This window comes from Calonectris borealis, chromosome 4, assembly GCF_964195595.1.
Source record: "Calonectris borealis chromosome 4, bCalBor7.hap1.2, whole genome shotgun sequence".
NCBI lineage: Eukaryota > Metazoa > Chordata > Aves > Procellariiformes > Procellariidae > Calonectris > Calonectris borealis.
Window position 1 is genome coordinate 51,424,503 of NC_134315.1, and position 14,250 is coordinate 51,438,752.

Consider the following 14,250-nt stretch of genomic DNA (forward strand, 5'->3'; position numbering starts at 1 on the left):
TTATCCAACTCTCCCAAATGCTTCAAAAAACCCAAAATCAAAAAACCTGATAGTGTCAGGAGCCCGTTAAAATAGGTAGTGCTCTGCTCATAGTGGACCTGTGCAGGGAGTAAGTTTCAGGGCCTTCTGGTAATTTCCTCTCTTTAGTTCTGAGTGTAGTTCAGTGCAAAGCTGCCACAGCAGCTTCACAGGGCCCTGTTTAAGTGTTAGCAGGCATGTAAGTGTTAACGGGCTTAAGGCTGTCACCCTGATCTTCAGTCAGAGACCTCTCAAGGTTTGTATTCCCTGCAGGACACTGCTGAGCTGGTGTGATGCTGCCCCGGCGCAGCACCAGGCATGCTGGTCATTAGAGATCACCATAATTGATATTGACTCTGGGTGCAAGCATAGGCGAAAAATAGAGGAGACACTAAAAGAAAAAAAACAAAACCAAAAATACCCCCCACCACTATTGCAGATTTGATCCAGCAGTTATCTAGAAAATACTGAGGGCTCAGTGACAATTAACCAGCCTCCAAACAGCAGATTAACATCTTCAGTCTGCAATCTGGTTTTAATGAATATGTGCCTTGAATAGTCCATTAATATACAATCTACTATAATTGCCTAATAATCAAATCACCTTGGATGTCTACGTCTGCAGTATTTACACCATTAACCAAACTCTGGCTGGGTAACGGGTAAGTGACCCAAGTGTGCTGAAGCACTTTCTTCCCCTGTTACGTTGCAAGGGTAGCGGAAGCAAGCCAGGGCCCCGCTCCACGCTGCATGTTCTGGTCAATCGTTGGACCTCCCTTCTTCTCAGGGGAAGAAGGCCCGATACTGTAGCAGTCTTCACCACCAAGAATTACTACCCCACAGCAGCATGAGAAAGAAACACAATAATCCTGCCATCCAAACCTGACCAAGTGTTAACTAGTAGAACCGAGTTGTTCTTACTTCCATCCTCATGTGACTTGGTGAGAAATACCATTCACAAGGTGGTGACAAAGAGCCCTGGATAAAATAAGCACACGAATGGGAGTAGGTAGCATCCCGTAAGTGCCCCGGTTGGCTCCACGTGCGAGTGTTAGTTTTGTGAGAGCTCATTCCTGCCACGGTGCTGTGTGCAAGCCACAGAGCTTTGGAGTGAGAGAAACTACCACAAAACAAGTTAGTGTCATTAAAAAGAAAGGAGGAAAGCAAGAAAAAAGCAACGCACAAAGGTAATTGTGACTTTTTTTTTTTTAAAGCAAAATAAAATATACTATGTGCAGGTGGAGGGGGAAGGAGAAGGATGGGAAAGAATGCAAAGCCAAGGAAATACTGTAGTCTTATCTACAACAAGGGAAGAATTTGATCAGAACTGGCGAGGCTTAAAGCAGCTACTGATTTTTCAGGTGGACACTGCAAAAAAATCAACACTGATGGAAAAAAAATATCAATCAATCATTGTCTTTCATTGGTATAAGGGGGAAATTGATGCAAACTGAGCAATTAGTTAGCAGCTGGAGGTCTTCACCTTTATCTCCTTGAAGAAGGAAGCTGTTTCGCCCTCGATAATTGGCTGCAGCAAAGGGCTTCTCCGCTTGCTGGAGGGGGAACCCTGTGACAGGTGTTAACAAGTACGTTACATTATGAATCCCTTTCTCCTCCACCACCTGCTCTCAGCTCATTCTCACCCACACATTCACTCTCAGCTCATCCCTGGACTATCAGGAAAAATCTATTTCTTAAAGAAGAAAAACATGCCCGGCAAACCCCATGGACCTTGGGCTGTTTTCTCTCAGGATGTTGCTTAGCAAGGAACACTTTTAAGAAAAAAAGCTTGGATGCTGGAATACTAGCTGGGCAGGAACTACAAAGTAAAGGCTGCAAGAAAATAATCCCCAGCCCGAGGCCCAGACACACACACAACATTTGGCTGGCTCTCCGGAGCTACAATGTAAGCCCAGCTCGACTCTCCAGGCTCGCTTTCCAGGAGACTGATTTCACTGAAGTGCCTAATGATGTAGAGATGGATTTTCAAATGCATCCTGCCTCTGCGTGAGCCTCTCACCGTTCACACTAGAGGGGCTGGGGAAAGCCAGTCTTGTCTTTCCTCTGCTAGCAACTGTGCAATTTCAGTTTTCTGTCTAAATAGGACCTGAGCTCTCTTTTGAGAGCTTTCCCTTAAACTGCCCATGCACAGCTACATGCTTTCTTCCTTCTGATTGCCAGCACCATCTTCACAGCACACATTTTGGGGAGTCCTTTGCATATTCAAGGAGGAACAGCTTTTTGTTTTGTTTTAAATGCAGGACCACCTCCCTCTATTTGCAGGAAAAAACCCCGATTCTCAGTGTGACTGCACTGAGTAATGCTGTGCCAGTCCACTCATTTCACTGGCAGTCTACAAAAAGCGGCCAGGACACGAGCACTGCTTGGGAACAGCAAAAAAAGTAAAGGATCATACATGACAGACAGAGTAAACAGGAACCATCATAAAACACTTCTCTTTCCATAGACAGGCTAAAAGTATTCTGTGTGTATCTTTTAGATCAAATAATTTTTAAAAAGTGGCCTACAAAAGTTGTCTAAAATTAGAGAGAGTGCATTTGCTCCCTAGAGGGGTGCATTGGATTCCTTGCTGATGGCAGTGCCTCCTTGCCAAAGCACCACCTCGAATGAGGGAATATCTACCACTTGCAGGATCTCTTTAATACAAATGAAGGGTTCGGAGACTGTTGGCCCTTTCTCTCAGCCAAGGAGACTGGCATCTCCTGTGGGACCCACACAAGTCTGTGTTCCTGACATACAATCCTGTGTAACCAAGCAGCACGGAAGACCTACAGCTCAGAGTGGATTGGTAAGGAAAGGGAAGTGAGGCTGTAGCCAAACACAAGATGATGCAATAACAGCAGCAGCCCAATGGAAAGAGGAGAAACAACACAAGGTGAGATGTGCCCCATGGCTCAGGGGTGGGCACTAGAGTCCCTTGACCAGCTTTGCCCAACTTCAGTATACGGTGTGTCACTGATTCACTCATTTGCTTGGTCTTTGAGTGATAAGGGAGGTTGGGACTTGGCCATAGTGATTGTGTTGTATGCAGAAGTGTGGTGATTCCTGTTTCCTCAGCTCAAAACCAAAGAAATAGCCCCCCAAAGAATGCTCTACTCACAATGATAGGGATGGTGTTGGCTCTGGAGAGGATCTGCTTGACCAAGCGATACCTGTCATACAATGGCTTCATCACCTGTCGTTCATTTTTGGTAACCTGAAAAGAAAAAGAAGCGAGATCCATGAAGCCTGCAGCAGATACTCCACTCTATAAAGCATGTGCCTGTGATCGCTGTTAGTCAGAGCAGGCTTGAAGGGAATTTCATGAGGATGACAGGTTAGCAGCGTTAGCTCTGAAACTGGTAATGCAAGTGCTCATGTACGTCATTGCATCTCCTGTCTCAGGTGCCAGATGAAGCAGCACCCAAGCTGTGGGGTGTCTTGTAATGTGGCTGTACGAGACAGGTGGTTTAAATGACCAACCTAAGTATCATTTGTCCGGAGCACAAAGTGACCCATAGAGGCAGCAGTCTGTGCTTGTAATCACGTCTACCATTATAAGGCACAACATGAGGTTTCCCACCCTTATTTTTGTCGCTAGGACCTCAGAAGCAGTGTTTATGACCCAGGAAAAGAGAAAGGAGCTGCAATGACTGGATACTGCAGTGGAGGGAGACTTTCCCAGGGTGGGTTAAACTACAGATTTCACAAAAGCTGACCTTCTGGCTTTGCTATTGCTCCTAATTTCTGGTCCAAGCCAGCAGTTCTTCATCCTTTTAACCCCGGAACCCTCCCCTCCACCCCTCCCTCCCAGCAACTTTGCCAGGGAGAAGTTACCACAGAGCTGAGAAGGGATGAAGGTGCCAGGACTGTGTGGACTACAGAAGATGGAATGGTGCTGTGATGCCCATCCCAAGTCTTCCTTACATTGCTCTGTCCCTAACTCCACTCCTCCTAGCTGCATGTCACGCTCCCTCCTCAGTTTGAGAGTGTTGCAAACTGTGAGTGTTCATTTCTGTTTTTCTTTCAGATCCAAACTAAGCCGAAAATCTCAGTAGTACTGACAGTGCAGGAGAAGGGAAGACCTAACAGACAGCAGCTAGTGTGGGAAAGCAAAGGTCTGTCCAACTAAGTACTAGTTGTGAGGAAGTTGGGTTTTATTTCTTCAATGTTTTGTTACAGCAGGGTCAGAAAACAAACAAACAAAATAGCAGAACCAACCTGATCATCACCTTTCTTTGTATTCAGCACTGTCTGACCCACATCCTATGACTGTCCTTCCATTAGCTCTTTTGTCTAACTTTCGATTACAAAGCTCTCATAAGGGGAAGCTTTAACTGATTCTGATGTCATGCCTATCTGCCTCAAGGCTTTTTACTGCTGCTAATCACCAGAGCATCTGAACAACTGCCATATAAAAATCAACACCAACAGTGTAAGCCCTAGCGAGCTTTGTACAGTCTCCCTTTCTACAATAGAAATAGGAGGAAAAGGAATGCAGCTTGAGACAGGGAGGAAATTTTAAAATGAACTGTCTTTTCTTTTGTCTGCAGCTGACTTTCACTGGAGTAAGCTTTCTCAAGCTTTCACATCCTCCCTCCAGAGCAGGAGAGGGTGTTGTTTGCAAGGGGCAGAAGAGCTGTAAGTGTTGCTGGGAGAGAGACTGGCAGGGACTCCAAGAATCTGGAGGTAGCATCTTCCTCCTGTAAACCAAGCCTATTTTCTATGTTGGGGGCAGATGAATAGGGAGGAAGAAGAATGAAGACCTTTTTATTCCTTTCTGGGTTCAACGCAAACATCCCCAAGCCTGATAAGGGGCATACAGATGGGCAGTCTGAGCTCTAGGGCCTGCATGTCCCACACCTCCGAAGCACAGTCGGGCTCCAACACCCAACAGCCTCAAGCTGGCTGTTCATTGAGTAAGCAGCTCACATGGATTAGAGGGATGTGAGCAGCATCAAACAATTCACTCTGCCCTCTCTGTATCGAGTTTCGTGTTGATGTGTCTGCATTCAATTGCACTGGCTAGCAAGTTGCCTCCAACCTTGGATCTTTCTCTGCAACCAATCAAGCATACAACTAGGGAAACTGGGTAGCCTATATATACATATAAAAATATTATTCCTAGCTTTACAAGGTTAGCAGTTAGTAGAACAGGAGGCAAAGCACTACTGTTGGCCTCAGACAGTCTTTGCTACTTTAAAAAAAAAAAAAAGACAATGCTGAGGCTTATGCTGAGGCTGAGAACCAAACCTTCAATTAATGACATTTCGAAGTCAATAAATAGCACTGTTCTGTACAGAAAAATAAACATAAGCCTTGGAACAGGCAAAAAATCCTTAGGTATGTTGAAGAATGGAAAAAAATAAATGACATGCTTCAGTGTCTGAATATCAGTATGGAGGAAGAACACAGAGAATTAATTTAAGCATTGGAAGTTAAGTGTATAGGGCCTGAGTCAGCCCTGCAGACTTACACCAGCACACTTAACAGAAAGCAGATTCTGAAAGAAAACGTTTAGCACATGGGCAAACTGTCTCACTAGGTAAACATAAGTAATACCAGCAAAACCTGAGTATATTTTGGGAGACCATCAAAATGCAGAAAGACTGTTGGAATAATGGAGCCTTTGACACAACTTGGGCGCACACTCCACATGGCAAAAGAGCAGCAGCTGAGGAACAGACCATTGCTTGCATTGTTAGTCAACTCGAGAATTTCTGCAGAGATGGACTTTTTGGCTTAACTAAAAGAGTTCAGTTCCACCTTTGCAGGTTCATCTATCACTGGTGCAGAAAGACCCAGTTGCACAATAAATCTGAGCTCCATTGTTTTTTAGTTAAATATCTTTAAGAAAAAAAAATAATTGGCTGAACTATCCCCATTCTCCTCAAGCTCTCAGTACTTTTCCACTGCTGCAGTGCCAGGAGCTGGGAACAGCAAAAGCTGATCAGCTGCAGTCTTCCTTGCCATGCAGTTCAGTGTTGCTAGGTATAGACTGCTTACTTAAAAACAAACAAATTAAAAAGCAGTTGTATAAATAAAGCATCAGAAAGGGGAGGGGAAAAAAAAAGATATGCTGACAAGCTAGGCTCTGGGCTTGTTCTCTTTTTAAACACATTTAAGTGAGTTCACTTCAACAAGATGCCACCTGTTGATTTATATCATTGTAAAAGCACCAAAAGCAAACTCGGTCTCATGGAGAAGACAGGGAAGGTTAAGTGGATTCCCTTGTGCTGGCCTTTTGCTACTTTACACAAGAATAAAACTGCATGTCCTCTTGTACAACTACGTTGTTTGCAGTTGCTGGTATATGTGACTGTACAATATTAGCACTTCATGAAGGTATTTAAATAAATTAGAGAGACTTTTAAAACAATGGACAAAGGAGGAGATAATTCAGGAGCAAAAGGAAGGAAGAAATCAGGAATCCCATGCAGCAGCAGAATGACAGATTTGTCAGCTGCACTAATCAAGTACTCCTTATAAGCAGTAATTTGCTGCTCCCAAGCCACTGCTCAAGGGATTAGCACCACTCTGAAATTAAGTTACTTTACCTATACAGCTGGTAGCAAAGATTATAATGTCATCAGTGAAAGAGGAGGGATTCATACAAAGCCAACTTGGTGGCCTGGAAGCCACTGTGTTTCTGCCATGGCAGGGATCAACAGGACACAATACTTAATTCTCTGTCTTCACAAATAATTTTCCTTTGTTAAGATCAAATGCGCAAGAAACCTCATGCCCTTTGCTTCCACTAGCACATGGAAAAAACCATCTGTTTCTCAGGGGAAGAATGAAATCTCCTCTCAACTTACGCTGTGATGCTCAGGAGACAAACTGTTTCCTGTCCTTTGGCACAAGAGGATTCTGCAAATAGCAATGTGCAGACGCCTCCCTGCACACAGCAAGGTGCTGGAAGAAACACGCTGTAGCTCCTCTAAGAAGGAGCAATGTATGCACACCTGTCTTCCCAGATAGCCATTAATACTAGCAAATTGCAAAATTCCTGGTTGGACGGGGGACTACACGCAACTATTCCCGTGCAGACTGTATCCCCGGTAAAGCTGGTGAGTCCGCTGGGCCACAAACTGGATGTCTGTGGATCCTGGCGAGCGTGATGCCAAAATAATGCACATTCAGCCTCATTCAGCCTATAGGCTCGGTCCTATGGGTATCTGCCAAGCCCAGCGCTGCGTGCAGACATCACCTTGCTGAGAACAGATTCCTCAGTAGCAGCAGTACTGAAGGATTAGGGAGGTGGATTAAAGGACGCACGTGTGTTTGAACAGCAACAAGTTCTAGTGACTGTGACCTCAAAGGAGCATTAGGGGGATCATTTACCACAGACAAAGACATACAAAGATGCACTTAGGAAAAACATGCTACTATACATACCGGTCTGCCATGAATGCTTTCGTAATACAGCAAAGCTTTTTGAAGAGCCACTTTTTCAGCTGCTATCTGATCTCTTGTCATGTCCTATGAAAAGTAGCACAGAGAGAGAAGAGGAGGAAAAAAAAGTCAGATTCCTGGACTCAAACAATACTGATCTGTGGCCTAACCAAAGTCATATCATTTTGTCATTAATGTTTTGAAGACTCATCTCTGCCTTCCAGTCCTCTTTTCCCAGCTATATTGCCATAGAGACTTTTAACGTGAATGGCAGTGTCCTATGCACAATGCAGGCAGATTAAAACCATATAAACTTTGCATATGAAGGTATTTTATGTACATAAGGGGGATTTACCGATTATCAGTGTGCTTTGAAAAAACAATGGTATGCAACTTTTAATGATAGTGGCTCTTTTTCAGTTAATATCCAAAGTGTAAATTCTGCAACAAAACACGTTCGTTCTTTTTCTCCAAATCTGAGACAAACTCCAGTACCTCTTGCCATCTTTGCTTTGACTGCCACAAATACACTTTACCAAGAACTGAAGCGCAGTCAGTCCGTCTCCTTCTGCCAATTCTGCTATGGATTGAAAAGCTCTGGCAGACAGGCTGAGCGGACCAAGCCAAAAAAAAAGGGCAGACAGTTGGAAACAACTTCCCTAAGTTTGCCAGAGTTCCCCCACTGAACTTGCCTGACACTGAGCTTTCTCTCCCTATCACAGCACCAAATACTACCACAGGCTCTCTTTAAATGGCCTCTTTAAAAGGCTGTAGACTCTTGCTACGTCAAAAAACAGCCAAACACACACTGCGTGTATCATCATCTTCTGCAGATCTAGTAAACAAAGATAATGCTGTCTGCCCCTCTCTTGCAAAGCATTGCACAATTTGCATGTCAGCACACTCAAGGACTTCACTTACAAGGCTGCCCAAACCTCAGGAACTAGCAACATCAGACACAAAGACCTTCCTGCTGATAACCCTCAGATTACAGCAGCTTACAGAGCTCAGTGTGAAACTCTAAAGAGCAGCGGTAAAATGCCCTGAGAGAAGAGCATTCAGCTTTAGAGTGAACTAGAAGAAAACAGACGACCCAATCTCCAGAATCACTGGAAGACTCAGAATTTGCCAAAAGCCTTTGGACATAACAACAGAAATAGCCAAATACAGAGCAGGAAATGCTGCAATAAATCAGAAACATTACCTGGAATATACAAGGATCAGAAAAAGAACACACAACGACATTCAGTAGAAACCAGGCTCTAGAAAAAAAATCAGATACTAACGGCAGAGGGAAAGAAACAAAAGCAAGTGAGCCAGGAGTAAGGGTTGTAGACTTTGCAACAGAACGTAGAAGACCACAGGGCTTTCACAAGCAACTGTGCAGCCACAAGTTACCTATTTGTACTTAGAGGCCTAAATCTGATCTGTCTACATTGTACCTTAATATCTTCAGGTCGGTTTGTCTCCGTTCGTTTTTCTTGAAGCTTCTTCTGGATAGAATCAAGAGTTGCTTCCACAGCAGGCTTGGCAGATTTATCTGACAGGTCTTGCTTCTTGTCATCATCCTTTTCGAGCTGAGAGCCGAAGCTTTTGGGGAGCGTGTTGCTCCGCTGACGCACAACGGGGCCAAGGTCTTCCTCCGATATCTTCAGTTTTGACTCTAAACAGGGACATATAGGGGAAGAGGCATAATTTTTCTTTTTTAAAATGTGACAGGACAGAATCACTGCCTAACATAAAAATCAAATGAGTCAGAGTCCAGCTGCCCCCCGAAGGTGCACCAGCGGTGGCTGCTCACCTTTAAGTTGCTTTCGGAATTTGGCCAAATCATTTGTCCATTTGAGCACTTCAGGGTTGGCTGCTTTGTCGCTGTGGGAAGGCTGGGAGGAAAGAACAGTCATGCTGAATCTGTGTTAAACCAACAGGAGAGACCCACTGAAACAAGCGTGTATCACAAAAAGAGGTACAACAGAATTTGGACCTAGCATAGAGCATGGGCACTGGCTTTTGACTGGCACCTGCATGCTTCTGACCAGCTCATTTCAGACCTTACTTTAATTGCTCCTGCATGTCACAACACTGTCTCTTAGGGGCATCATGAGATTGATTTTCTTTTTAGAAAACACAAAAGTTTTGATGGCAAACATGAAGTTGTAGGAGTGGCTCAGAGGGCCAGATGCACAGTGGAACCCTTGTGCCTATTGTTTCTTAACAAGAGGACACCTCTGAAATAGAGGAAGCCTAGCATGAACAGTTTGAGAAGTGTTAGGATGCATGTATCCACACCAAAGGCTGCCTTACATCCAAAGACACCGAAATAACCCAAATGCTAGGCTACAGCAAGCTCGGAGCATTTCTTCCAGCCTTTTCTACTGCAGGCAAGATCCTTTCAGTACAATCCTTTGTGGTTTAGATCACCAACAAAGATGCACACATGCAAAGCTTTAGTTCCTTAAAAAGCTTTCTGTGCATTGGAAGGGCATGTCAGGAATAATTAGAGTACAGTACACTGCTACTGCTCAGCAGCACTTGACTGGGGTTGCTTGCTCAGGAATAAAGGTGGCCACTCTCCCTCCTCTGCAATGCACTGGTGTCCTGGGATTACCATCATGCAAATGAGATGTGCAACTGTGCTTCCCATAAGCTGAACTTAAATAAATAAACAAACAGAAGTTTAACGTAGCTATTCCTACACATTGAGTGTGTGCTTTTGGCACACTGTCTTAAGCACTGATCAAAATCCTGTGAGTTTATTAGGCTCTCTCTTGTGCGGCACTGATAGTACATAATGCCTGGAAAGGTAATTTGCTTGTTATGAATGCACATTTTCTTTTTTTGGGCAGCAGCTTTCTTCTTTTCTTCTTCTTTTTTTTTTCCCCTTATAAAATCTTTCAGGCCCTCTGCATGTTTGACAGACTTCCCTGATGTCCCTTCCCTTTGTTGCTAATGCATACCTCTCCATACAAATGCTTAAGTCCTAGAGACTCACTCTGTATTTCCTCTCCTCTTCGAATTTGTCCTCAAATCTCCTGATCTTTTTCTTCAGTCCCTGAATCCTCCGGGTGAGCTGTGCAGGGGTAAGGTCCTCTCTGTCGTCTTCGTAAGATCCCAAAGATGAACTCCGCCTCCTACCAAGAGCAGAGATTGCAGGAAGAGCTTATCCAAACAGCCACAGTACATCTTCATGCAGAGAAGGCCATTTAAACTTTGTGTAAATAGAGGCAAATCCCACAGAAGTGAGAAAGCTATGCTGCTACTCTGTAATGATAGATAGCAAAAGATGCTGTAACAGCCTCTTTCAGCAACAGCAACTCCTTAGATATTAATTCACAAACCCAGAAATGATTATTTACCAAGAACTTTTCTAAAAATACCAGTTGCCCGCCAGCAGGAACAGAAACCCAACACAGCAGAGCTATCCAGCATATGAGATCAAAAGAGATGATGCAACTGTGCAAGCCCTTTACAGCTGGATGCGAGAGTCAGTGCAGGCAAATCATAACCCACCTCATGAAGGAATGAGAATTGGGAGGGGAAGGAGGCACTTCTGTATCATCCAGGTACTGTTGGCTCTGTCCATAGGCGTAGAAGCGAGGGGACAGCATAGGATCACTGTCCTCATCCAGAAGCTGGCGAATTAAGCGACCGGCCTGCGGGGAAAGGCGAGCCTCATCTGAGTCTAAGCCGTCTCGCTGCCATGAGGAAAGAGCAGGGATGGGCTCTGGGAACAGTAAGACAAAGGCTGGTTTTATTGTTTTTGTTTTACACGTACGACAGACTCCAGGCAACTTTTCTAATGAACCCTGACCCGTCTGTCCTGGACCATGACTCCTTGTCGTCAGGCATTCTCTGGGTCATTACTTGCATCTGCCCAGTGTGCAAAGTAATGCAAAGCATTGCCTGGCCACAGTGGGTACTCTACACAAACATAAATAATTTCCTAGGTGCAACAGAAAACTGTACCCAAAAGTTGGCCAGTAATTATCACCAAACGAGGCTATCACCAGCCGGCACCTTTGAGGAAAAAGTTATGCTGAACAAGAGAGAATTATTGGCACATGGCAGTATAAAGGAGGCAACTGGATTACAGGAGGATTTTTTTTCAGTTTCGGGATGTACAAATACTGTAAGTGAATAGCATGTTAATTGTCCTCCCATAGCCTCCAGCACTCCAATAGACCCTGCCGCCCACTACTGGAAATTCGAAGACTAGGAGTAAGCATAGGTTCTTCTAGTCTGCAAGGAAAAGGTGTCTCACACTACTACCTGTTCCACAGGTTGCCTAGCCTGTAAATTAACAACGATGGTAATATGGTCTGAGTTTCCCCCTTTTCTCTTTCACGTGCAATCCTGCTGCTTAACAGCATGGTAGAAAAGTGAGGAAATCTTCAGTCCCCTGGACGATCTAACCAGCTGGAAGTAAAAGCAATGTTCTACAGGGACATGGTGGAGTGGGAGAGAAAGGGAAACCCAACTTAGCATTGCTGATTAGCATAGCGGAGCCCACGGAAAGCAATCACCTCAATCTTGTGATCACTCCCTCCAGATGCCATAAGGAGTCTAACGTTTTGTGTTCAGATAGTTTACTAAGCTGATTTGCATGCTCCTACTTAGCACCACAGGATTAGACAGTTTAAGAGCCAGGCTTTGAACTTACAAATCTAACAAATAGTTCTAGAGTCAAGTAACAAAACAAAAACCTTATAGAAAGCTCCCAGACCAGGTGCAGAGCTATGGACTCATTATTTCCCTGTGCCTAGTGTGTCTACTCTTCTTCCATGAAGAGAAGGGGCTTTTGAAGTTACCAATTTTTGAATAAAAAGCAGTATTTCCTTTTGCTGAACAAGGTTAACATTTTCATAGCTCAGAATGGATTGCATGAGGACTCCCTCACAGAACCTCTATGCTGTTTAATATTCCCCGCCATGTACAATTTGGACAGCGCAAGATCATCGTCTTCCCTTCTTCCTTAGCACATGAATATAAACGGAACGCCTCTGCTTAGAGGTGGGTGCTGCATGCAAACTGATGTGTTGCTCTGAAAGGGATGGCTGAGGTTTTTGCATAAGAGCCTCTCACAGGTGTTGTGATAAGCGAAGCACGTACAAGCCTGGCTCGCAGAGGCTACTTTGATGAGGTGTGCAAGTCCCAAGCGTATGTGGGCTCTTTTGCCGTGGACTGGAAAGCTTATGCAGCCTGCGCTTCTCTCAGTTAATTTCTGGAACAAGAGTTGTTTTCTAAGCTGCGTTCAACCTTGCCAGTTCCTAATACCTGAAATACTTTGTTCAAGGAATCTAGTAAGAAGGAAGGTGAAACGAAGGGCAAACCCTTCAGCCAAAGTGCGACACTTAGGCGTCGCACACTTCCCTGAATCTCTCATGATTTCAGGAAGGTCCTCACAAGATCTCTTGTGGCAAAATAAAGACTAATAAAACAAAAGGAACAAATTTGATGCGTTTGACTAGCAGGAATGAGGTTAAGTGATGCACATAATTCTTCCAGACATCTCTCACTTCCAATCTTTGGAATACACTCTCACCCCCAAACAGAATTTGCTCTTGGAAATTGTTAAATCACACCTCCATGGGATTTACATAGATAGAAAAAACTTAGAAGAAATCAGCAGCATATTTAGCAGTAACCAAATTAAGCTCCTACCACACCAGCTAACAAAGCCATTACTAATCATGCGTGATGCATGTGACTTTGTCCCAAGGTGGATTTATATACCAGATAGGATGCGACATTCAGGGAATTGCAATGGCGCAAAGAACCTCTGATCAAACCCCAAAAGACAGCAAAGCACTTTAACGCAAGCTAGCGGAGACGGAGGTATGTGTACTTTCTATTTTGTTGATTTCAAAATACTGCCCAAAAATAGAAACTCATGTTCCAAAGGAGAAAGTGTTAAAAAGGAGAAGGAAAAAAAGTCCTAAAAGGAAAAATCAAATTTGAGACTTGACAGAAGAAATGGCCGCTATAGACAGTCAGCTGTTTTTAACCCTCGCTTCTGGAAGGCCTGACTCTATGGGTAACTTGTTTCCCTTGCTGACTTTAAGTATTTAGAAGAAAAAAATCTCATCTGGACACAAAATGGCTAACTCCCCAGAAAGTAACACAGCAATTAATTAAGGAACATTTTTAGGTATATAGAATTATGGATTTTATCTACATCAGATCACGAAGTGGACCAAAGCTGTAGTCCAACTGCTTTCTCTCTCATACTGGCCAGGTGCCAGGCACTTCAGCTGGAAGCACTGGAATCATTGGATTGCACAAATATACAGGCACCCACGAAGGGTAAGCTGCCGCTTTTTCTGACAGTGCACAATCAATCAATTCCTGTTTACCAGAATAGATAATATCTTTTGTTATTCATTTATCCAAGATAGCTATCAAAGTGTTGAGCCTTTTCTGAAGGCTGCTAAATTCCTGGACTTAATGGTTCAGGCTTGAAGTATCTGCTGTCAGGATTAGTGTTGTTACCCTTTCCCCTTTCTGCTAATTGAAGAATAAAATCTCAGTAAAGAATGTAAATGTTTTACCTTTTCTTTGCCATTGACTTGACAGAGTCAAGTTATCCTTATTCATCTTCTGTCTTGAACAGATCTCTCTTGCTCAGAGAAAACTCAGTTTTCTACTCATCTCCACTTTTTTTTCCCCCATTTTCCATAATGACAACCTTTCATGAAAAAAAGTATTTGGGAATATTTAACCACCATGGATGTACCAGTGCAGAGAAAGAGTGAAAAAAATTTTCTATTTCTTGGTTAGACTCTCAACGCATTTCTTTTAGGTACACCTTTTCTAAGTTGGCGCAGAAGAAGTGAAATA

General features: G+C 43.8%; 1 protein-coding gene across 11 annotated transcripts in view; it reads right to left on the reverse strand.

Moving 5' to 3' along the window:
* Positions 1-14,250, reverse strand: part of FAM13A (family with sequence similarity 13 member A) — a 135,810-nt gene that overhangs the window by 10,282 nt on the left and 111,278 nt on the right. For 9 of the 11 annotated variants that reach the window (XM_075149561.1, XM_075149560.1, XM_075149558.1 and 6 more), the window contains 7 exons: positions 10,924-11,137; positions 10,406-10,544; positions 9,215-9,296; positions 8,856-9,076; positions 7,417-7,500; positions 3,140-3,235; positions 1,502-1,585 (listed from right to left, as the gene is read on the reverse strand). In XM_075149561.1, the coding sequence (XP_075005662.1) occupies positions 1,502-1,585; positions 3,140-3,235; positions 7,417-7,500; positions 8,856-9,076; positions 9,215-9,296; positions 10,406-10,544; positions 10,924-11,137 (920 nt within the window). The remainder of the gene's footprint in view (positions 1-1,501; positions 1,586-3,139; positions 3,236-7,416; positions 7,501-8,855; positions 9,077-9,214; positions 9,297-10,405; positions 10,545-10,923; positions 11,138-14,250) is intronic. The other 2 variants (XM_075149557.1, XM_075149553.1) reach the window with 1 other exon arrangement.